The sequence below is a fragment of the Emys orbicularis genome, chromosome 2 (genome assembly GCF_028017835.1).
Source record: "Emys orbicularis isolate rEmyOrb1 chromosome 2, rEmyOrb1.hap1, whole genome shotgun sequence".
Classification (NCBI taxonomy): domain Eukaryota; kingdom Metazoa; phylum Chordata; order Testudines; family Emydidae; genus Emys; species Emys orbicularis.
Window position 1 is genome coordinate 233,560,066 of NC_088684.1, and position 24,327 is coordinate 233,584,392.

The window sequence follows — 24,327 nt, forward strand, 5'->3', positions numbered from 1 at the left end:
GGATGTATCTTCTACATGGAGATGCCAAGTTATAATTTTGAAGAAAAATACTTCAGTTAAATCCTTATATATTTTAGGTGCTCATGAACTTACCAATGTAGTTTTATTGGAGGCCATTTTTATTGCAGACTTGCAGAGCTTTTACTAGAAAAATGCATGACAATTAAAAGGAAGTTTACATTACTCAGAGAAAGGCATCCCAATACAATCATGGTCCTTGTTCCAACCCCAATGTGTTCACTGCACATAACATTTCAAGTGTGGATTAAATCCAGAGAAGTAGATTACTAGTTTCCTTGTCAACTCACAAACACACCATTATGCTAGCCATCACTCTTGCTACTGATTGTGTATGAAGAGTTACAAGAATGTCCTTCCACCAGCATAAGGCAGAGATGTTTCAGAGAGATGGGGAGAACCATTAGGATGTATATTTCCTTAAACCCAATGGGAAAAGTGTTCTGATTCTAGCAGTTAACCAAGAGATATTTAAAAGCATTTTCAAGATGCAAAAGTTAGATTTTAATTAGCAACAGCTAAGTATCTGTAGTGTAATATAGTAGTGAGTTACCAGTAATCCTGACACAGCAGGAAATACATATAAACTGCAGATTATGTTAAAGCAACTGTAATGTTGCAAACAAGGATCAGAAGGCAAGAGTTAAGGCTAATACAGACATTAACTCTGCCAAATTGCACACATTGTATATTGAAGACTAAAATACTTAATTAAGAAATATACATTTCATTAACCTAAATAGATTATATAAACATATGATCTGGATGAAGCAAACTCATCCCCTTCCCCACACAGTTTCTCACACTAATCACCTCTGGGCACAGATTTCACCACCCATCCCTGCAAACTACAAAATGAGCAAGGCAAAAGGAAACCTTTATTAAAGGCCAGAAGAGGCCTTTGACTCAGCAATCCCGCCCAATTCTCATCCCCTGGCAGCCAGAGCGGTGGTATTGTAGCCAAGTCGGGGGGGGGAGGAGAGGGCGAGGGTTGGGCCCTGCTGCTGGGCACCTCGTCTTGTCTCCATTGAGAGGAGATGAGAGAAGGGAAACAAAGGCCCGTGGTAGAGGGATGAAGGGTAAGGCTGCGCGACAGGCCTGTGGTGGGTGCACATAAAAGGCCTGGGTGTCCTAACGGGACTAGGCGAACACGGAGTAGGGCCAAGCCGCAGCCCAACATAGAGGAGGAAGCCCTGCGTCCCCTTCCCCTTGTGGCGGGGTGGGAACAGCTGCGGCCACACGACAGGCAGCCCCGGCAAGTCATGTGCGTTGCCCAAAGCCGCCCTCCACCATTTCACACAGCCGCTCTGAAGAGAGAGCGACGGCCCCTTTCCCAGCGCCACGTTGCCCCCTCGCCAAGCACGACCATTGCGCTCCAAGGCTAAGCCAGGCGGACCGCGGGGAAAAAACCACCCCCCGTGCGGGTGGCTTCGCTTTGTCCAGTGAACGGTACGCGCCTGCTGAGCCTCCGCATCTCCCCAGGCTGTCCCCCAGCCCCAGTGTCTAAGCACTCTCCTCCCATTGCACCACGCTGAGGCCCAGGAACCTTCCGCCTACCTCGGGGGAGAGGCACCCACTAGAGATCCCGGGGCTCAGCTCCCTTTTCTCCCGCCCAACGCCGCCACCTCCCTTCAGCTGGGGTGGCTGCTAAAGGCGGGCAGCGGTGGCGGCGTTGGGGGGCGGGGGGGCAGGACCTCTGCAGTTACACCAAACACGAGCCCAGCTGCAAGGGATTTGGGGCGCTGCCCAATTCACGGCGAGGTTAAATTGGAAGCGAGAGAAAGAGAGAAGGATACAGACTTCAATGGTGCCCGGCGGCTCGGGTTTCCCGTCTCCTCCTTGCTCCCTGCGCGCACTGAGCAGCAGCGACATCTGAGGGGGTGGGGGCAGAGGCTGGGGCGGCTACTGCGGGGTGTGAGCGCTGAGCTGCGCGCTGGCTGGCGGCGGGGCACAGCGCACAACGCCGCCTACACGCTAGCTGCAGCCTCCTGCCACTGCTGCTGCCGTGTCGCCAGTGCGGGAGCGAGAGGGGGGCCAGCCAGGGCTTCTCTCCGAGAGGGCAGCTTGAAACACGGGGACGCGGCCTCAGCGAGCGCCTGGGCGAAGCAAGATGCCTCGCGGAGACCGAGAGAGCGACTGGGTGAGTCCCGGGGCCCATGAGCGCGCTATGGCCGCCTGGCGAATGGCCACTGTCAGCCTCTGCCTGGGCGCGGCTCCGAGCCGGGACGGGCCCAGCGCCCGAGCGCAGAGCCGGCGGGGGAGAGTCCCCGCGTCGGCCGAGGGGCTGTTAGCGGAGGATTGGGGGCTCGCAGCTCGGTTAGGGGGGGGACGTGGGGGCTGGTCGGGGCGAGGCGGCTCCCGCGCGGGGAGGGTGAGGGGGTGTGTGAGGAGGGGGTCTTCGGGGGGGGGGCAGTAGAGGAGCTCGGGGCGCTTCACTCCTTTGCCCGGAGGGGGAGGATGGGGCCACGCGGCCTCTTTCCCGAGGGCGGGCGGCGGGAGACCGCGGCCATTTCCCCACTGAGCTCGGCGAGGGGGAGGGGAGCCGCCGAAGCGCCATTTCCCCGGCGAGCCGGAGGCAGCACTCACCCTTTGTTGCGGGGCCGCTGTGCGCGGAGCTGGCTACCAGGGGGGGTCTGCCCTTCTCGCTCGATCTTGGGCCCGGCTGGCGGCGTCTCGGTGCTGGCGCCAAAATTTGGTCACTTATCACTTCCTCCCAGGCGGCCCGAGGCAAAGGGACCAGCCCGCCAACAAAGGAGATCTCGGGGGCGCGCACTCACCGCGCTCCGGGTTTGCCCCACTGGTCCCTGCCTGCACCACAGGTGGGGAAAAGGGGGCCTTTGGCTAATTATATCTCTTTTGCTGCGAGGATCAGTCTCCGGGCAGCTTCGGCAATTTCCGGAACCCCCCCCCCCCCCCGAAGCGGGAGCAGCCTCCGAGCCGAGCAGCTTCGGCTGTGCTCGGACACGACAGGCTTTCCGGCTTTTTTGCCGGAAATTGCCGAAGAGGCCATTTTAGGCGGTGATTCCTGTTTCGGCTCTTTCCGGAAACTGTCGAAGTGGATCGAATCACAGTCCGTGCTAGTTCGTTTTTTTCCGGGCAGTGCCGAAGTGGAGTAGGTCCACGACGACGCCTGTTTCGGCTCTTTCCGGAGAGAGCCATTGCTAATGGAGTTGCTGAATTTTTACTACGCTATTGAAACACAAAGAAGCGTTCCGCAGAACTGCGGGCCGTCTCGGGGGGGGGTGTTTAATTCCACTCGAGATCAAAACAGCCGAATACAGTTATGAGTGGGAAGGGGAGCGAGGGACAGACCACTGCGTGGCGATGCATTTAAAAATACGTAACAGTTAAGGCAGCCATTACTAGAAAGGTTGAGTCCTATTCTCAAACAGGGTTACGTAGACCACGAGGTGTATGGTACGCAAATAGTGCAAATTTGGCTTGTACAGCTGCGAAAGGTGCGTTTTGGTTTGCAGTAGTTAGTACATTTACGTAATGAAAGACTTATTCGTAAAACTGTACGCTTTTAGCGCAGGTCTAGTAGTTGGAACTTTCCCGTTAGTTGATGCGCATGGTGGCGCAGTGGGCGAGACTTGGTGGTTTTCCGTAGCAGAGACGTTAGAGGGGAGGAAGGTTCTGGAAGCGCCGGCGGCCGTTGGGCTGGTGCGCAGCACAGGGAGGCGGGGGTACACGCTGCGGCAACAGCGCAAACGGAGGCGAGTCCTAGAACCGCCTGACAGACCGTTTAACCGAGCTCCCGTTGCGCTAGCGAGCCGCGTGCGCCCTAGGGGTGACCATGGAGGGCAGTAAGCGAGCCGGTTCTCTCTCTGGCCCTGCGAAACGCCGGGATCAGGCCGGGGAGGCACAGATGGTAATGGCGGTAACGAGGGGGAGGGGTAAAATGGCAGCGGGAGGGGGTGTGTGAATGGTCCCGGGCCTGGGAGGGGAGGCAAGGCAGCCGGGCCCTGCGGCAGGGAACCTCCGCCATGAAACGACTGAGAGGAGTGGCGGGTAGGGAGAAGCGGGTGTGCTGAGAGGAGCAGCATCTCTCCGTGGCGGGAGGGGTTGGGGTGTCTGGGAGCAGGTGGGTTGGCTGAGAAGGGCGGTAGCTAGTTCTGTTCCGGCCCGAGGGAGAGGGGCTGGGGTAGCCGGGGCCCTCTTCCCGGGGGCGGGGGGCTGGTGGAGCGGCCGTAGCCGACCCTTAGCGGCCGGCCAGAGAAGATTTTCCTCTCCTCTGCGGCATCGCTCTCGTCAGAGCGGGCGCGGGCTCCAAAGCAGCAACCATTTTCCTGCTCTGGCCCCTCGCGGCTGCCCCAGTCTCCCGGCACCGCCACATGGCGGGCGCGGCGCGGCCGCCGCTTTGCGCTTGATGCTCTCAGGCCTTTGCGGCGCCAGTCCTGCTGCCGCGTTGGGTGGGGGCGCTGAGGAGGACTCGTGGAGTCGGTAGGACTAGCTCCTTTTGAGTAGAGGCTGCGCGGTGTTGGGGAACCGGGGAATCTGCACCCCCCCCCCATCCCTTAGGGGCCTCATCCTTCGGCGCTCCTTTTTTTGGCGGGCACGCAGTTCTCGGATGCTGATCTGAAGCTCCCGCTCGCCTATCTCTGGCCGCCATTTTTGTTGATTATGGTCTTAACGTGCTCGAGTTTGCAACAGTTTAGAGCCATTTGTTCCCTGCCTCTGTAGGTGGTGGTCTATAAAACACATTCCTTGTGATTGGACGCTGTCTTCTCAAAAAGAGGTTCCACATTTCCCCACCCTTTGGAGATTCGCTCATGTCTTGGGACATAATATCTCTTAGAATGGGCAGACTCCTAGTTACTCATCAAAATCTTACCCGTCGTTCGAGTGCGGGGAAGATGCATTATGGAAAGCTCTAAAGACCGCTTATACTCTATTCTTTTATTATAATTTTGTACAAAAATAAGAGTTTTCACCAAGATTATAATAGAACGTAGGAAAACCATCAGATGGTTTGTGTCATGTGTATTTTATACCAATTAATGTTAACTTTGGAATTAATTGATGGTATTTCATTTTACCTGAAGGATTTCTTTTAAGTTGCCATATGAGACACTTAGGCCTTGCTTTTCACTACAAACATTAGATCAGTGTAGCTATGCCGACAGAGCTCCCTAGTGGAAAGTGTGTTTCTGTCAGCAGAGTAATCTGTGTGCCCTTCCCCCTTCACTCCCTAGAAGTCTCAAAACTCAGAGTCCATGTGCCATCCAAGGCAGAGCATGGCATGGGGTCACGTACTTGAGCAAGTCAGTACTGTACTTTGGGACATGCTATTTTTGATGTACCACATGGTAATTAAAAGTTGAGACTCCAATGGCAAACTTCAGAATATTATTTCTGTAGCTAATCCTTAACTGAAGTGTGCGGTCACAGTATGAAAACTTTAGCACTGAAACTTACTTTATTTTAGGTCACAGCATGATGCTCTCTCTTTCTCCCCACCCCCCCTCCCCACCCCCCCAAAACAGTTCTTTGCATATAATGTTCTCAAACTTTCTTAGTGCAAACATCAATTTAACAGGGGGACTAGGCTGTTTACTGGGCTACCCCTTTTTCCTTCCTGGTCATGCTGGCTGCCTCTCGTCTAAGTAGCATATTGCTTGTGTTGTGAAAATATTACAAAATTATATATATTTTAGCTGTCTTGCAAGAAACTAGTTACCAAGTGTTCTGCAGATCACCAGAAGTTTCATATCATAGAGTCTAGGTAGACCAGGTGGGGAGGTACTATCTTTTATTGGACCAACTTCTGTTGTCTTGTCTCTCTAATATCCTAGGACCAAAATGGCTACAACAATGCTGCTTATTATAGTAATTATTTACAGGGCTTGAAATACTTTCTGAAGATCATCTGTTGCCAGTATATGTAATTTAAAAATACCTGCTTTGGTACTCTGCTTGCATGCCAAATGATAGCAATTTGATCTAAGTTTCATTAGCAGTCCATTTCTGCCATACACTGGCTCTGCTTTCCCCCACTCCAGTTAAGAGTTTGAGGTGAGTGTGCTTTGTGAAAAATAAAATGTTTATGCAAATATCTCATAACATCATGCAGTGGCCCAAATATTCCCATTGACTAATGGTAGATTCAGGTCCTTTATCTTCCCATTCCTTCTCTTTCAGTTGTTAGCAACTTGAAGAATATTGTGGGGGTTTTTTTTGTTTTTTTTTTAATCGGGATTTTTGGGGTCTGTACAGGGGTTAGTAGTGACTCAGCTTTTGATAAGACTCTCTGTGTGCCTGCTGCTTTCTTCAGGCTTTGCAGATTGTTTTGCAGCAGTGCAGTAAAGTAACTAGAATGATAAAATTGAACAGTAAAACTTTTTACATCATTGTTGCAAACCTACCTACTGACTGAAGAGCCTGAGAGGCGCAGCAGGATATGCAGCTATATCAAAAGCAGATTCGGTATTCTTTCTCCAATAATTTCTTTCAGCTATTGGGGCACACTATGGAAGTCTTTAGGCAAGATCAAGAAGCATTTATTGGTCAATGAGAAAATTCAACTGGAAAATACATTGAAGGGGATACTGCTTTTAAAACTATTTAAAAAAAAAAATCTTGTGTAATGCCTTAAGTATTTTTTCAAATGCTCAATGTTAGTTTTTGATTACCTGTTAGACTACCTTTTCTTTCTCTCAACATGAATAGTGAAACAGATTAGCCAGCTACACTTTTGTTAATAGTCTGGTTCTGGTCAGTATTATTAGGTTCTTGTACCCTAGTCCAATGCTCCAGTGTTGGCGGTATAAAATATGCAGGAATTTTTTTGAAGTTATTTCCATTAAAATAAACCAAAAATTGAAAAGTGTGTGTGTGTGTAAAACCTCAGTTTTTACAAATTCTGTATTGGAGCAAATTTGACCAAGCCAATACTTTAAAAAAAAAAAAAAAAAAAAAAGAGAGAGCGAGAGAGAGACATGTTTTTGAAGACTTGAAAAGTAACCCACTAAAATTTATCGGTATTCCCAAAATTTATCATTAGTAAATGTCTCTTCATCCCAAACATGATGATTCTAAAGGAAAAAGGAGCTAGCCTTTCAAAATTACTTACCCAAGTGAGTGGGTAAGCAGAATTTTGCGAGGGAATAATTAAGTATCCAATATCGGGGCAAACAAATGCAACAAGGCATTCATTCCATCTTTTTGATGGTGTAAACTGCTCTGGAAACTTTTACTGACCTTGAAATTTCTAATTGTGCTAATAGCTGCTTCCTTTCCAACGTAGTGATTCTTCTCCAGTTTCATAATAAACTCTTCAGCTGTTAATTGAGCTCTTCATAACTTTGGCTATTACGTATTTATGTATTATGGTAGCATCTTAACACCTCAGTCAGGATCATGGTACCATCATGCTAGACATAGTGCACACAGTGAAAATTGTCCCTGATTCAATAAACTTCAGCTGTTGGCCATTTTAAGATAAATTGCTTTTATTCCTCCTCTTTATATATTGCTGCTTCAGTATCCTAAAATATTTAATATACTATATACCAGGGATGGCCAAACTTACGGACCCTCCAAGCCACATACTATAATTTTCAGAAGTTCGAGAGCCAGGCGCGCCTGCCTGAACCCCACTCCTACTGAAGCCCTGAGCCTCAGCATGTGTTTCCTGGCGCACCTGCCTGAACCCCACTCCTACTGAAGCCTTGAGCCTCAGCATGTGTTTCCTGCAGGGCTGAAGCCCTAGTCTGGTAGGTGGGGGATGGGCGGGGCTCAGCGAGCTGCTCTTAGTGCAAAAGAGCCTGCATGAAGCTTGCAACCCTTGGTTTGGCCACTCCTGGTACATATCCAAGGCCTGGTCCCCACTAAGCCCCCACTTCGGACTAAGGTACGCAAATTCAGCTACGTTAATAACGTAGCTGAACTCGAAGTACCTTAGTCCGAACTTACTTACCGGGTCCAGACGCGGCAGGCAGGCTCCCCCGTCGATGCCGCGTACTCCTCTCGCCGAGCTGGAGTACCGGCGTCGACGGTGAGCACTTCCGGGATCGATTTATCACGTCTAAACCAGACGCGATAAATCGATCCCAGAACATCGATTGCCTGCCGCCGGACCCTCCGGTAAGTGTAGACGTACCCTTAGTTTTCTGATGGCCTTAATCACCTGACTAGCAAAAGGTAAATTTGCCTTTCTAAAGGCTAGATCTTTATTTTACCTGCTTTTCAATAGTTTAGTTTTTTTAAAAGTATATTGTATGACCGCTTACTGCTGCTTAGAACTGCAAAACATAAAATCTGTTTGCCTTCACATAATTTCCCTAGAAAACAGCCCCCATATCTTACTTGAAAATAGCCACACTTCAGGTAAAATGAGGAAAGAAATGGTAAGCTGCTTCCCAGTTGGGGCCTGATCCTACTCGTATTGAAGTCAATGGCGAAACTCCCATAGCTCCTTAATATGCACCTCATGAGAGCTTTAATTCTCCACATGTGAATGAATTGATGAAATATTTATTTAATAGCTTAAGGTTTTTGGTGTATGAGCCTATACGTTTTTATTTTATTAAAAAAGAAGCACCCCCACTCCCCTTTTTTGTGTGCCTCATCTAGAAGCTTGTTTCTCCTTTTCTGGTTTGTATTGGTGAACATCAATTTGAGCACAAACACTTTATTTTATATTTAAAAATAAAATAGCCTGCGTTTTGGAATGAATAACATAAATTGGTATCTTCTGATCTGATCTAGTAGAGTAACTCCTCACTTAAAGTCATCCAGGTTACGTTGCTGATCAATTAGGGAACATGCTCCTTTAAAGTTGTGCAGTGCTCCCTTCTACCGTCCTTTGGCAGCCGCCTGCTTTGTCCACTGCTTGGGGAAGAGCAGCCTGTTGCAACTAGCTGGTGGGGGCTTGGAACCAGGGTGGACCGGCAGTCCCCCTATCGGCTCCCCTAAGTTCCATGTGCAGCAGTTGCCCAGCAGGCTATCAATTGCCACCAGTTCAGCTGTCCCTCCCCCCATTGCCATGTGCTGCTCCTGTCCTCCGCCTTGGAGCTTCTCCCCAAGACTCCTGCTTGCTGTGCAGGGGGGAGGGGAAGAAGAGAGGGGCTAATGTCAGTGTGTCCCCCTGCTCCTGCACCCCGCTTACCCCATCTTCATAGAGCAGGGAGGACACACGACAGGGCTCAGGAGGGAGAGAGCTTGCTGGCAGCAGCTCTGGTCTCAGCAAGCTGATCTAATTCACAAGGCAGTGTACTTAAGAGTAGGGTCAGTGTACAAAGGGGACACACACACACCCTGGAACCTAACCCCCTCATTTACATTAATTCTTATGGGGAAATTGGATTCGCTTAACATTGTTTCACTTAAAGTTGCATTTTTCAGGAACATAACTATGTTAAGTGAGGAGTTACTGTAAAGAGAACACAGCTCATCAATTATAATCTATGGGTTTTTTAAAGAAGATGCTATTGCAGGAAGGAAAACTTGATGGCGTTTCAGAGGGCACTTCTCCAGTTCTAAGTACTTAAAACCTAATTTTCATTTTTAATATATTTCTGAGGCGAAGGAAGGTAATTTTAAAAAAACTGAAATTGTCAAGCGCTACCTTTATAATATATGGGTCTGTATTGAATGGCAATAATACAACTTCAAATAATCACAATCTTTTGTTGAAAATGAGTATTCATTGACATTTGTGAACATGTCTAATGTCAGACTGTCTTCTCAGACAGTACTATGGGAGAATTGCAAATGACATTAATACTATATTCTCTAAATTAGAGAGAAAAGGAGCAGTTTCGCAAACTGTTCATTGGTGGCTTGAGCTTTGAAACAACAGAAGAAAGTTTGAGAAACTACTATGAGCAATGGGGGAAACTTACAGACTGTGTGGTAAGTTGCATGTGCTAATGTATGCTGATAATGTGGACTTTACAACTTTGTAAAAATTGCTTGCCATTTTCTGAAGTATAAGAAGGCAAATGGAAGCATCTAGTTGATTCCTGTATGTGAAATCTTTAAAAAGCTTTATGTATAAATTGCAGTTGAAGTCAACAGTTTCATGAACAATATGCATGATGGAGGGTAAAGACAAGTTTTCACTTCTGTAATGCAGAATTATACAATGCAAATACTTAATTTAATCAGTATAGGTAATTGGGTTCAAACACCTGCTTTTGCGTAGAAAGCAAAGAAAATCTAAATTAAAGATATGAAGACTTATGCTCACGGTCCATTACTTTTGGTTTTTATTTTGTTTTAAATTTCCCAGAAATCTGGTGGTGATCATTACAAAAATAAGTTTTTTGCACCAATTTTTACCCCCTAACTTCAGTTTTTTGGGTTAACTTTGCAGGATAGGAGGACAAGAGGGAAAAAAAAAAGGAACAAATAGAGACACATACAAGTATTTAAAGTAAAAGCAGGTTTAGTTTCCATTTGGAGCAGGTTGCCGGAGCCAGAAGGTTCTGGCTTTTTTTTTTTTTTTTTTTTAGGACTTGAAAAAACGCGCGCGCATGCATGTGTTAATCTTCCACTATGTTGCCTTACTTTAACAGACAGCTTCACATTTACACGTAAGCCTGGTCTACATCTAAAAATTAGACGACTTAACTATATCGCTTAGGGTATGTGAAATTTTGCGCCCTGTGAAACATTGACCTAACCTCCACTGTAGATGAAGGTAGGTCAATGGAAGAATTCTTTCATCAGCATAGCTACCCCTTTTCGGAGAGGTGTATTAACAACATAGATGGAAAAACCCTTTGGTTGATGTAGGAAGTATCTGCACTAAGGCACTGCTATAGTGGCATAGCTATAGCACCATAGCTGTGCCCCTGTAGAGTACACCTACCCTTAGACTAACTTATTAGTAACACATCTCCCTAATGTAATGTATTGCATTTTCTTAACATAATCAGTATTTTCATGTACTTGAGTGGTCCAAAATTTAGGTGAAAATCGATTAAAAAACAAATAATAGAAAATTAAGGACCTTACTTATACTTAGCTGAAGCGGTAGTATGAAAACTTAATAGTGGAATACTAAAACTTCCTGACTTCTTTGCAGGTGATGAGGGATCCTGCAAGCAAACGATCGAGAGGATTTGGTTTTGTAACATTCTCCTCCATGGCCGAAGTTGATGCAGCCATGGCTGCAAGACCTCACTCAATTGATGGAAGGGTAGTTGAGCCAAAACGAGCAGTAGCCAGAGAGGTGAGCAAAGTACTGAAAAGCAAAGAGGCTTTTTACGTTATGAAGATTGTCTCTGATTTGGTGAGAAACTAGCTTATTCTTACCGATAGACATTTCAGTGCTTACTTTTTCTTATAATGAAGAGGCTCTGGTTATGGGCACATGCCTTTTTCCTTTTCCTTTCTTCTTTATCTTACCATTTTTAGATGCTTTACAGCAGTACACATGCAGAGGTTGACTTCTGCCAGTTTGAATTTAGGACTTGATTGACAGAAGCCATTTCAGCTTTTTAGGTTGAGTGACTACTCCATTGGTGGGGCCTTAAATATCAAAAGTCCCTACCGTTTAATCCCTACTGTTTTAGGTTGGATATCCTAGTCAAAGAAGAAGCATTTGGGGAGCTGTTCTTTTTGGGACTAGAGATCAAGGATGAGATTCTGGCACTATTGAAGACAATGGGAGTTTTGCTAGTGACTTCAGTGGGGCCAGGATTTCACCTAAAGGTATCTGGCATTTAAAAGATAGGCAGACAAATTAAATGAAGTTGTCTGGAATTTGAATACAGTTGGTTAAAATGAAAAGGACCCAGTCAGTTTATAGATCACAGTTCTGCCTGAAAATTTGTTACTTACTATTCTTGCAAGTAAATGTGAGATTTCTCCTAATATTTCAGTTTTATAAAAAAAAAAATTAAAATTATTTTAACTTTGTACTTTTGATTACACTTCATGTATAATCATTTTCATTCTTTCTGCAGCATCGTCTGTTCCCCTCTTGCTTGTTTAGAGCTTTTCACATAGCAACCAGAGGTAGTTGCTTTTAAAAAAATAGCAAAATGATTGTAAAATTAAAAAAATGGCACAGGCATTCCAGATAAAATGGTTTACCTGAAAACACTGTAAATTCACAACTTAAAATCTAATCAATTTTAAGAAAACTGTCTTTAAGATCATGATAGAGTCCATATGCAAAACTCTCTCTTCCACTACCTTAGTAGTTTTGAAAAAAATATTTAATTCTTTCAAGGAATCTGGAAAACCCGGTGCTCATGTTACTGTGAAAAAGCTGTTTGTTGGTGGAATTAAGGAAGATACTGAGGAACACCACCTTCGAGACTACTTTGAGGAATATGGGAAAATTGACACTATTGAAATAATTACAGATAGACAATCTGGTAAAAAGAGAGGTTTTGGCTTTGTTACGTTTGATGACCATGATCCTGTGGATAAAATTGTATGTAAGTAAACTTCATTCCACAATTTCATCTTACAATATTGCTACTTAAGGACCTGATATAGATAACACTTAAGCATGTGAGTAAGTTTTTTAAATTTAATTGGATTACTTACATGCATAAATGTTTGTAGGAACAAGGCCTTAGTTTTGAATCTTCCATTAATAAATTTGATGGAGCATGCAATAATACTACCTGAAATTATCCTGTCATCTTTATAACTTAGACTTCTGGATGATTGGAATTGGTATTGCAAAAATGTGAGGAGGAAAAATTATTTTCTTTGGCAATTTAGCCATTCCTGAGTTAAACTCTAGAAGCAACTTTTACTGCATGTAATTTCTTTCTTAAATTTTTATGATTTACAGTGCAGAAATACCACACCATCAATGGCCATAATGCAGAAGTAAGAAAAGCTTTATCTAGACAAGAAATGCAAGAAGTTCAAAGTTCTAGGAGTGGAAGAGGAGGTATTTGAGTTTCACTTTATGCTCTTAGGTTTAGTTTTCCTATAATACATACTTAACAGGAATCTAAAATCATCCTAGGTAACTTCGGCTTTGGGGATTCGCGTGGAGGTGGTGGCAACTTTGGTCCAGGACCAGGAAGCAACTTCAGAGGTGGATCTGGTAAGGCTATCAGGCTTATCATGTGTTTTTTGGATTTCAGTTTGCTCTGTAGGTTACTACCATCTACTGCAGTATTGGCAACAAAATCTTCTTTTAGAAAAGACTAATAACAAACCTCTTAATATGACAATACTAACCTTTGTGATTAGAAATAACAAAATGGAAACGAATCAGTATAAATGTACGAAGTCAGTGTTTTTTCGATGTTAGTTCACATAATACAAAGAAGCACTGTGACCTGGTCCATTTTAGAGACTGTATACAAAGTAATATAACAGATTGCTAGCGTAAATTATTACAATTTTAGAGCGGACTTTTAAGTATAAATAATTGTCAAGGTAGCAGCTTCCTGGTTGCCAATCTTCAGTTCAAGTCCAGAAATGCAACTCTTCTTTAAGAGAAGATGATTATTTAAGGTGATGGTTGTCTGCCTTGTTTCTGACAGATGCGTATTTCTTGGTTTAGGGTGCATATGTCTGAAGTTTTAAATTCAAATTATCCAAGTCATTATACTTTTCTCATATATACCCCGTAGAAATGGCTGTGGGTCTTTTTTTTTTTTCCCCCAGGCCGGGGGGGGGGGGGTGTGTGAAAATAAGTACGAGAAATACCAGTCCCCAAAGTGATTTTATTTATCCTTAGAGAAGGTTAGTCACAGTTTGAAAACTACTGTAACATTTTGAAATTTGTATATCAGATGAATACAGCAGTTTATAATGGTTGAAATTTCATGATCTGTGTTTATGGTATTATGTTTCTCCTGCAAGAGTTGATCTCAAATATGGTATTTGTGACACCAGTTTTTGAAAGGGTCATACACACAGCATCTGCTTGTATTTGTAGGTTTAAAAATAAACTTGGGTTTTTGTGAGGTTTTTTTTAAATAACTATAATTTGTCATCTCAATTTTAAAAATTTAAAGCATCTTTATGTATTTTTAAAAATTCCAGCTCATTATTAAGAGTAAACTTTTTTTCTAGTTCCGTACAGATGAACTAAAACAAATACTTATTTCCAACAGATGGATATGGAAGTGGTCGTGGATTTGGTGATGGATACAATGGATATGGTGGAGGACCAGGAGGTTAGTGTAGACTAGTGGGTTTTTGTAACTTCTCATACTTTGAAAAGGTTCTGTATTTTCTGTTACTAATCATCTTAAGCAGTAGAGCCATATTGATCTGGTTCAAGAACAATAAATAACTGCTGATTAGTTTTAATCCTTGGTCTTTAACTGTGTGGTTTGCCATATGTCCGTCGTCTCCTGCCTCTGAAAACCTGATTTCTATCTGCAGTTTTTCTCATTTTCTTTTTCAGCCCTATTTTTGGCTATCTCACTCCAGTGCTAGATTATGCTACACCTAAAGACCTGCACTTGCTGATAAATGTATGCAAGCATAACCAGTCTGGTTGTTTTCCCTAAGGCCTTCTTGCATTCAAATCCATGTTTCTCATTTGGAAGTATATAATACTTTTGCCACACTACTCAAACTAATTACTCAAAGTAATTAGTTCATCCTGATGGCTCATGCTTATGTACAATTTCCTCCCCCATGCCTGAACCACACACTCAAAGCCTTCACCTTAGTAAAAAATCATGTCTTGCACTGAGTTTTTCCTTTCTATACTAACGTTTTGTGTTCCTTTATGACTTTGTGCAGAAAGTCTGTCAAAAGAACTGGTAAAGAAAGTGACTTTTTAGAGACTCGAAAATGTAGTATTAACTGGAGCTCAGTGTTGCTCAGCAGTGCTTTCCTAAACTAATCAGCTTTCTGAAAAATTCAGGATTTATGTAAAGAAAAACCTGTCTCTTTAGATCTAAATATCATGCATTGGTAACATTTTTGTTTTAATCCTTAGGCAAAAACTGCAGTCAGACTAAACAGTTAAGGGGGAGTATATAGCTTTAAAAATGTCTATTTGTAGAAATCGCCCTTCAAAGCTTCCTGTTGGCCTTTTTGTCCTTCAGTAGACTGATGCTGAAGAAAGCTAAAATCTTAGTCTTAGCAGAACACTGTGTGATCTGAGGAATAGTACAACTGACATTTATAATGTAAAGTTACTATTTAAAGGCTTATTTCATAATAGGTGGCAATTTTGGAGGTAGTCCTGGTTATGGAGGAGGAAGAGGAGGATATGGTGGTGGAGGACCTGGATATGGCAACCAGGGTGGGGGCTACGGAGGTGGTTATGACAACTATGGAGGAGGTAATACATTTGCTTAAAACATTTAACTGAAAGTTTAGTTTTGGACTAGCCTGAGCAAGATTATTGACTTGAGAACATTTTACTTCATAAGTGTTGTCAAAACCAGTATGCCATTTTCTATGGTCAGTGAGGAAAAATAATTGACTTTAGTGAAAGACATTCCTCTTCTTTTTTTTTTTTTTTTTTTTTTTTTTTTTTTTTGTGTGTGTCTTGATTTGTTAGGTTTGTAATAACACAGAGAAATAATTCTTACATTTAGCTCTTTTTGTGTCAATAACATAGGCAATTATGGAAGTGGAAACTACAATGATTTTGGAAACTATAACCAACAGCCCTCAAACTATGGTCCAATGAAGAGTGGAAATTTTGGTGGTAGCAGGAACATGGGGGGACCATATGGTGGAGGTATTGTATATGTCATTGGTTGAATTGGGACCAAACTTTTCAGTGGCCTTTGATCCTTTGTAGAGACCAGGGGACACGAACCAGTTAACCTGTGTAGAGAATTGCTGCATAGTCTTTTGTAAATCCCACTTGCCAGCAGAATTTTAGAGCTAGTAAACAATAGTGCAAAGAGTGGTAGTGGTTATCTGTGAGTGCGCCCAAAAGAAAAATAAATTATCAGCATTAAAACAGTATGATGATTTTCAAACAGCAAGATCACTATTTGGTGTGAAGACCAGTTTTCTCAAAGCAGGAACAGTTAGGGGTTTTTTTTGTTTTGTTTTTTAAATATGTATGTATGTTTACTAATAGTTTTGTTTACCAGATTGTACTTGGGTCAGGTATGAACTCTCAGTGGTCTGGTCAATATAGAGTTAGTTTTGGGATACTGACTTCATGCCCATTAAGTCTGTTTGTTTGTAAAATATGATATATGATGTAATATCACTTCTTCCGTGCCCCTCCCAAATTTTAGTGTTGGTAAATGTCATAGGGATATCAGTCAGACAATAATTAGTTTTGGCAATGGGTTAATTTTTTTTTCTTTTTTCTTCAAATAAGCCTCCTCCTTACATCCCTTAGCATTAGTCAGAGCGATGTGAACAAATTATTTACTATAGTAGTAATTACCACCGACTCACTACTCTCCGCTAAACTTTTTGTTCTTTCTCTCTCCCATATTAGGGTCATTATAATATTTCTGCCTTTTTTCTTTTTGGTCAGCAGCTTCTAAGTAGTAATGCTTTACATGTGCAAAGCACACAAAGGGAAATTTACTTCAGACCAGTTTTCTTTAAGGTGTAGTGTGTGGGTGGACTGATGTACCACATAATACATGTTGCAGGATCAGGCCCCAAGAGTGTGCAGTATGAATTTCCTTATTTGATTATATGTTTAAACCATTGGAATTTCTCTTGCTGCAAGAATCTTGTGTTCTGTTTTCAAAATGTGATTATCATGGCAGTTCTTGGGGGATAATCTGTCATAGAGGACAATTACATGTTAGCTTTATATTCAAGGTGATGTGCACATTGTCCTCTTGAATTAAACTGAATATAATCTTCTTGTAAATATACAGTAAATGTGCCTGGGTTTAAAAAATAAAGATGTAAATGTCCTCTATCCTGTTATTCCAAAAATGCAGGAAACTATGGTCCAGGAGGCAGTGGAGGAAGTGGTGGATATGGAGGGAGGAGCCGTTACTGAGCTTCTGCAAACTTGCCATGGGTAAGTATCTTTATAAGTGCTAAAATTGCAGTGTTTCTTGAGACTTAGCTGCAGGAGTAAAAGCTTTTTAGGATCATATTATCTTTCCTTTAAAAATTCATTAGATGGATAATTTCATAACCTATTTTTTACTCTTTACTTCTGTTGAAACAGGCTTCACTGTATAAATAGGAGAGGATGAGAGCCCAGAGGTAACAGAACAGCTTCAGGTTATCGAAATAACAATGTTAAGGAAACACTTACTCAGTCATGCATAAATATGCAGTGATATGGCAGAAGACACCAGAGCAGATGCAGAGAGCCATTTTGTGAATGGATTGGATTATTTAATAACATTACCTTACTGTGGAGGAAGGATTGTAAAAATGCCTTTGAGACAGTTTCTTAGCTTTTTAATTGTTGTTTCTTTCTAGTGGTCTTTGTAAGAGTGTAGAAGCATTCCTTTGATAATGTTAAATTTGTAAGTTTCAGGTGACATGTGAAACCTTTTTTAAGATTTTTCTCAAAGTTTTGAAAAACTATTAGCCAGGATCATGGTGTAATAAGACATAACGTTTTCCTTTTAAAAAATTTAAGTGCGTGTGTAGAGTTAAGAAGCTGTTGTACATTTGATTTAATAAAATAATTCTAAAGGAAATACTGTGTAATTATAGATTATTTTTTTTTAAAAAAAAATATTGTAAAATAAGGCAAGGAGTGGGTAGTATAAGGTCCCACAAATAATACAAAGCTGTTGTTGTACATGTAAAATTAAATGCTGGTCAGAAAAAGTATGTTGTCTGTAAATTATCAGGTTTAAAATATCTAGATAACTTAAGGGATATCTCTGCAAGGAGAAACACCTTTTTAGATCTTTTAGATGCTGCTTCTTCAATGGCAAGGAAAGGAAATATCCCCAGCGAGGTACTCTTCCAGGGACACAGGTCTAGTACAAGAGAACTCTTGAAAACGGCACTAAGTTCAGCCAGTCTTAAAAAGCTGCGCTGTATTTCTGCAAAGCTTTAACTACCGTAGTTTTATAAGGATGCCAACGAAGGCTGAGGGTGTAGAGCAAAATAGTTCTAAGCTTCAGTTAAACTTCTTTAGGTAAGATCTTATTTACTTTTCCTTTCTTAATGTTCCAAAAACAAGAAACTAATACTATGACAGTCTCTTTCAGTATAGTGGTTATCATATGTAGTTTAACATAGCAATGAATTGAGTTAACCATTACCAACTGAAGAGAATGTTGTGAATCCCATCTTTTTTTCTTGTATTAAATTTTGACATGTTTTTTTAAATTTCAGCTACTTAACATATTTTTTTCCTACTGGAATCTAGCTTTGATATGAGCCATCGACAAGCATAGACTGCTGCTACTGTACACTGCTACAGTTGAACAAATGAGACCTGCAAGTGTCCATTAGTAAAGTTTTGCAAGGGTTCCATACCCGGTGTTGGTAGTTAAAATGGTAGGTCACAAGTTAATTAAATTATAAAACTTTCTTTACACTTTGCAACCTTTTATTTTTCTTGGGATTTTGGCGGTTACAAGTGCAATGAAGATAGAGTAGCTGTACAATAGTGTTACGCTGTTGGAAGTGAAATGTACTGCATCTGTCTATTCTGGCTTCAGTATTTTATGTAGCACATTGCACCCTGAAGGATCCCAAGTAACTTTAGATTGTTTGTTTATATAATAGAGAATTTTCTTCACTACTGAAATGCATCTACCTCTAGTAAGGAATATGACATCCATTCTTCTTTAATGCTGCATAGTATTTCTTTAGGAGGACAAGTGAAAACTTCTTCAATTGTGACTACAGGTGGAATTTTATATATATGCAGAATGTTATTACCTAAATTGGAATTTGGCTAGGATACTGAGGTTTCCACTGTCTCTTCTAGTTCTTACAGCTAATAAATGTTAGTGCCAGATTCTGTCACCCGTACACTCTTCTCATTGAAATCAGAAAGATTTTACATGATATCCTGCTACTCAGCATGTGTAAATTGGTAGAATATAGCCCCTAGTTTATTTTTTGTATTGGTTTCCTTGCTTGAAACAGGCTGCACACCTAAAGAACAGGTATACAACTAATCAAAGGTGTATTCCTTTTGTGTTCTGCACACTAATGAATTGTTTATAATTTTTGAAACTGCTGAAGTTCTTCCATAGGTAATATGGATAGACATACATGATAAACCTCTTCAGATACACTTTATTTTTGTTTTCCTTTGGCAGGAAGGTGCCATGCTGCAGGTAACAAATGAAGAAGTGGTCAACCACAGACATGCTTCAAGAAATAAGAAATTCTGAATCATCAGAAAATAATTGCTTTTTCTGGCTTCATTAAAAATCTATAGGTTAAATGAATCCTGAAAATAAAACATCTCCATTAGTACAGCGTCCTGTAATGCTGGGGTTTTTAAAAATATAAAATGATAGTAATAACTGTCTGTAAATCTCTTGAATAAAATTCAGGCGGGCTAGGAAAAGCAGACCACTAATGTTATGAAATAGCATATGTTCTGTGAATAGAAACATTAAATATATATTTTTAAAATAATTTTCATAGCTTTAAAATAAAATATTTTATACCAAAGTAGTTCTAGTGTAATGATTAATAAACTTGTGTGTTGATAACAACACTGTTTATATACAGCTAAGTTAAGCCTTTTGAAAACATACATTTCATTTTGAGGGAGATGAAAAGAATTTGACAACCATATTGATATAATTTGCATATCTGAGTAATCATTCACCCACATGTACTTTTTCTCTGCTGGGAGAAACAGCATGACACATTCAAGAAGCTGCTTTTGATTTTGGACAAACTTTTATTTTTCTAAATAAGTAGTTTATTGGCTGCAATTTTTATCACCCTGTATGAGAGAGTTTCTTCTAATTGTCTTTGAAAACTAATTGCTTAAGACAATTCAGATTAGTCAAAACTTGTTAAACAATAGCTGTCCTATTTAGAAACAGCTTTGCATTTAGCATGTAAGATGCAATGCAAAACTGTTATCTACCAAAACCCAAGATGACTCTCTTTTTGCTTTCTGTGTCTAATATTACATCTGGGGGAATTCTGTGCAACTGTGTGCACACAGAATTCATGTCCCCTGTAGATCTCTCTGCTTCCCTGCAGGAAAAATTACTTTCTGATGGGGAAGCAAAAGGAAGCTGCAAGAACTGTCACATGACCCCTCCCCAGCAACCAGGGCGTATTGTTTTTGGTGCCCAGAGCAGCCAGTGGGGAGAGAAAGCACTGCGGGGCTGTGGATTCCCCAGCTGGTGGCTCCTCCCCTGTCCTGGGCTCAGCTGCTAGTCCTGGATGGGACTTCCTCTTCCCTTGCGAGGAGGGGCTGGGGCCAGGTCAGCCCCAGCCCCGGAAACCTCCCTCAGCGTCATAAAGCTCTGCGCACACACCCTCTTCTTCCCACCCCATCTCAATTCCTGTCCCAGTTGTTCCTCAGCTGCAGGGGGAGGAGTCTATATGGGGAGGTGCAACCCTTGTGCATCCAGGACCCCCAACCTCTGCTGAGCCTCACCTTCTGTATCCAGAGTCCCCTTGCACCCATACTACCCCATCTGGCTCCATCCCCTGCATCTGGGCTTCTGTTGAGTTTCCCTCCCCCCCCTCCTGGTGCTTGGACCCCCCCATCCCACCAATCCCTATCACCCACACCGTCCTGCTGAGACTCTCTGCTGATCTCCAACCATCTTCACCTGGGTCCCCTGCAGAGTCCCAGGCCCCCTGCACCCGGAATCCCCAATGAGCCTTTGTGCATCCAGATTGCCTGCACCCAGATTGCCCCAGCCCTGGATTCCTCCACACATGGATCCTGCCAGGCTGAGCCTATTTGCCCTATCCCTGGATCAGGTCAGGGCTGGGCATGCATGCAAGAGACTCCCTCTCCCTTGCTATCCTGGTGCGCTTGGTGTGGAGGGGCAGGGCCCTGTGGTGTTTCTGGGGCAGGGCCAGCCATTGCACTGTATCAGGCTCGGGTGCAGCCTCAGAGTCACCATGGCGGAGCTGCAGGGTGATCTCTCACCTCTGCAGCCAGTGGTCTGTGCTTTCCTTTGTCACGCTGGAGCCTCCACGTTTATTGACAAAATATGCAGTTTTAAAATATTGTGCATGGAATTCCCCCATGAGTACACTGTGTATCCTCTGAATTACACATAGGAGGTTGAGATACATTCCAGCTTAGAAGTTACTTGGAAAGCCAAAGCATTGTATTGTTTCACTGCCCACTACACTGAGTTTAAAACAAAGCTGGAAGCTATTATGCTTAGCTTTTGTATAGTAATAGACACTCATGTCTTTATCCATTCTTGAAAATAATTAAAATGTTTTGAGGCTTTAGTATAAAATTCCTTTGGTAAAACAATGTAGCAAACTTTGAATTGCGTAGTTAATGTGGGGGCCGCACAGGAGACAACAGCTAATCATGATTGACCTAGAGCCAGACTTGTAGTCTCTTGGTATGTTTTCTAATTACTCAGGAGGCGTCCTTCCCCTGCTTGGACATGTAACATGATTTGAGTCAGGTCCAGTTTACAAAAACTGTTTTATGTTTAGCAATTCTGTATTCACATCCCAACTCACTTGGTGGGTTAAGGTGCAAATTGGAAGAAAAACAGTTGGGGAGGAATTCTTGTGCCTTTTGTGTTTGTATGACTCCTATTTTCTATCTGACATTATGCTTTCACCTTTGCTATTTTTTTTTTTAATCTGTTTTTTCTCTGTGAGGCTACACCACCTTCCCTCCCTGTAAGGGGGGGGGGGAAGGGGCAGCGACATAAATGGGGAAACAGGATGCTAAAGCTGTGGAAAGCTGCAACATTTTAATAGATTTTTAAGGTGTCTCACTGTAGCATACTTCTTGTTCATTTATTTAGGAACACATTCTTAAGAATCTGGACAAGCAGCATTCTTGTTGTTCAGTGGTGAACTTATTGGAAAGTTGTGGTTTTTAGTCAACATAATACTGATTCTAGTAATTCTCAGTAAGTCCTGCAATATGCGGTTATTGCGCCTCTGTCTTTAAGTAACTGGTCTTCCTTTTTTCCCCTTCAAACTAATATGAAGCCACTTTTGCAGAGTAAATCTTCATTTAAGAAGTTATTTTGCCATTCAAGATACATGCTATGTCTCAGTAAACGTGAGTATTACAGCTGGTACTTAGCTTTCATAAAATTGTGCAATAAAGAATAAGGCAAGATCATGTTCATTCACTTGAACATCAATTTCTGAAATTACGTGTCTGCCAAGGAACTTCCAATATGCTGCAGACAACTGAGGACCTGGCTGTAGATCTTGGGACTAGGTTACCCCACAGAACAGGAGGCATTTTAATCTTAAAATGGTCAAGAGTAAGCCTTTCCCACTCCCCCACCCCCTTATTCTTCAGGGTTGAGGTGAATGAGTGCATTACTTTGGATGGCTGGAGGCCAGCAATGGACCAAAGGCAAGCAAACTCCTAACTTGTACAGGAGTGTGGCATAGCAGAGTGATCAAAATTACAATTGGTGCAGAGCCTGGCGTGTAGGCAGTGAGGCAGGAATTCCTGACCAGTTGGCCCCTCTCTTTCCAGCCTCCTTTTCTGTGTACCTCCTAAGATATGAGTGGGATTCTTCAGTTTCTCAACTACCCTACTCTTAAAGGATGAAATTTACCATGGGGAGACCTAACCCAGGACTCTCTGCACCACATAAGCTGGTTGGTTCAGCAGCAGCACAAAGGGGGTGTTGTGGAGTTGGTCTGGGCCTCTGGAGAAGGTCAGCTGGGAATTCTGCTCAGCCCATGGGTCTGCTTTTGTGTGCATCCCACAGGCCCCTGTGGTGAAGGTTTTGTGGTTGTTCCAGTCCAGGGGTTGAAATAGCTGCAACCCTAATCCAGGGGGGGTGAATTTTTGCCTGTAAATGGTGGGTTTGCATAGGGAGTTTGCTGCATAATTCAAGTCTATTGTGCTATGTATGGCATATGCACATTGGAATGTTAGTGACAATTCAGATTTCACATCTGTTCCTTTTTAGGTGCAGTACATTTCTATCTAGGCTAATATTCTGGCAACCTGATTGATTAGGAGAGGCAGATATTGGATGGGAATGCGGAGAGGCAGTAGGTGCTCCATAAACTGTTCTTAAAGTGTGAAGCAAAGTGTCTGCAAGTAGAGGCACTTCCATCCCAAAGTGCATTGGAACTCAGTCATGTACTTCACTATAAAATTATCACACTGATATTTGAAACGCTGTTCCCCATAGAGGATACATGTTGGCTCAACATACCTTCATTTTGCCAAAGCAGTGACTATTACTATAAACTGAACCTGAAGGTACAAAGTAGGGAAAAGAAATTACTAGAGTTGAAATTTAAGAAAGAGGCTAAGGCCTGGTCTACACTGGGGGGGGAATCGATCGTACTGAAGTCGACATACTTGGATCGACTTACCGTGGTGTCTTCACTATGGTGAGTTGACTGCTGCCACTCCCTCGTTGACTCTGCCTGCCCCTCTCGCTGAGCTGGAGTACAGGAGTCAACGGGAGAGTGCTCGAGGATCGATTTATCACGTCTAGACTAGATGCGATAAATCGATTCCTCAATGGATCGATCACTGCCCACCGATCCGGCTGGTAGTGAAGACATACCCTAAGATTAACTTCTTCTAAAAGTGATATAGGTAGTCAGCACTTTATTTCAAGTATCTGTATGACCTCTTCAACTCAATACTCCTTTGTTACAGAAGTGAACAAATGAGGCATCCAAGATGGGCACTAGAGGGAGAGGCGCTATAAGAGAATAGGCTAGAAACAGTGGGAAAGGTGAGGACATGGAATCTATGATCACTATGTAGTATACTTGTAAAAACATGATTTCAAATAACCATACTAATCTAGATTAATTCATAGCTACCAAATGCATCAGTTATCTACCACAAGAGATGTCACTACCTGGTCAAGAAGGGGTTAAAGATTTAAGGGGTAAGGAGAAGCAGGTTAGTTAGATTTGAGGTGCAAGGGCAAACCCTTACAGAAGCTTGCTTGCACTTTTACTTAAACAGCGTTGGGTCAGGTCAAATAAGCTATTTTAGAACCTAATGGCCTTGCCATTTTCCATAAAACTCCTAGGTATAGAATAGCTGCCAGGCTGATTTTGGCAAGCAACTCAATTCTCCCTTTATTAGGATTCCTTTCTTTTGTGTGTCTACAAGTGAATTTAACTTTATTTTAAAAGGTAACGGAGCCACCAAGTTATGAAAATGCCTAAACTCAACTGCTTGATCCTCCTGAAGTTGTTGTGTTCCCTCTGATGTTTATTACTCTTATTTTCTACATCTGCTCTAAAACTAGATTGTAAGCTCTTTGGGGCAGGACCTTTTGGTTTGTTCTGTAAACTTGTGGGACCTATAAACCTGTTCTA

At 42.6% G+C, this 24,327-nt stretch overlaps 2 protein-coding genes across 8 annotated transcripts in view; one reads left to right on the forward strand and one right to left on the reverse strand.

The window, feature by feature from the left end:
- Positions 1-2,989, reverse strand: part of CBX3 (chromobox 3) — a 15,408-nt gene extending 12,419 nt beyond the window's left edge. Inside the window, exons 1-2 of one of the 3 annotated variants that reach the window (XM_065398234.1) lie at positions 2,605-2,989; positions 94-144 (exon numbers count right to left, since the gene is read on the reverse strand). In XM_065398234.1, coding sequence (XP_065254306.1) covers positions 94-117 — 24 coding nt within the window. In that variant the 5' untranslated portion in view covers positions 118-144; positions 2,605-2,989. Of the gene's footprint in view, positions 1-93; positions 145-1,818; positions 1,913-2,604 lie in introns of those variants that run through there. The other 2 variants (XM_065398233.1, XM_065398235.1) reach the window with 2 other exon arrangements.
- Positions 1,967-19,498, forward strand: HNRNPA2B1 (heterogeneous nuclear ribonucleoprotein A2/B1). Of its 5 annotated transcripts, none has more exons than XR_010561132.1 (13): positions 1,967-2,158; positions 9,763-9,873; positions 11,051-11,197; positions 12,203-12,413; positions 12,779-12,880; positions 12,959-13,039; positions 14,061-14,123; positions 15,128-15,247; positions 15,530-15,652; positions 16,836-16,918; positions 17,072-18,004; positions 18,239-18,369; positions 19,143-19,498. XR_010561132.1 is itself a non-coding variant. In XM_065398232.1 (11 exons), exons 1-10 carry the CDS (start codon positions 3,815-3,817, stop codon positions 16,895-16,897), a joined length of 1,095 nt encoding a protein of 364 aa, XP_065254304.1. In that variant the 5' UTR covers positions 3,667-3,814; the 3' UTR covers positions 16,898-16,918; positions 17,072-18,229. The 5 variants fall into 5 exon arrangements, 1 of the variants encoding a protein (XP_065254304.1); XR_010561130.1 differs by lacking the exon at positions 1,967-2,158 and adding an exon at positions 3,667-3,889; XR_010561131.1 differs by lacking the exons at positions 1,967-2,158; positions 17,072-18,004 and adding an exon at positions 3,667-3,889.
- Positions 19,499-24,327: the final 4,829 nt, after the last annotated feature.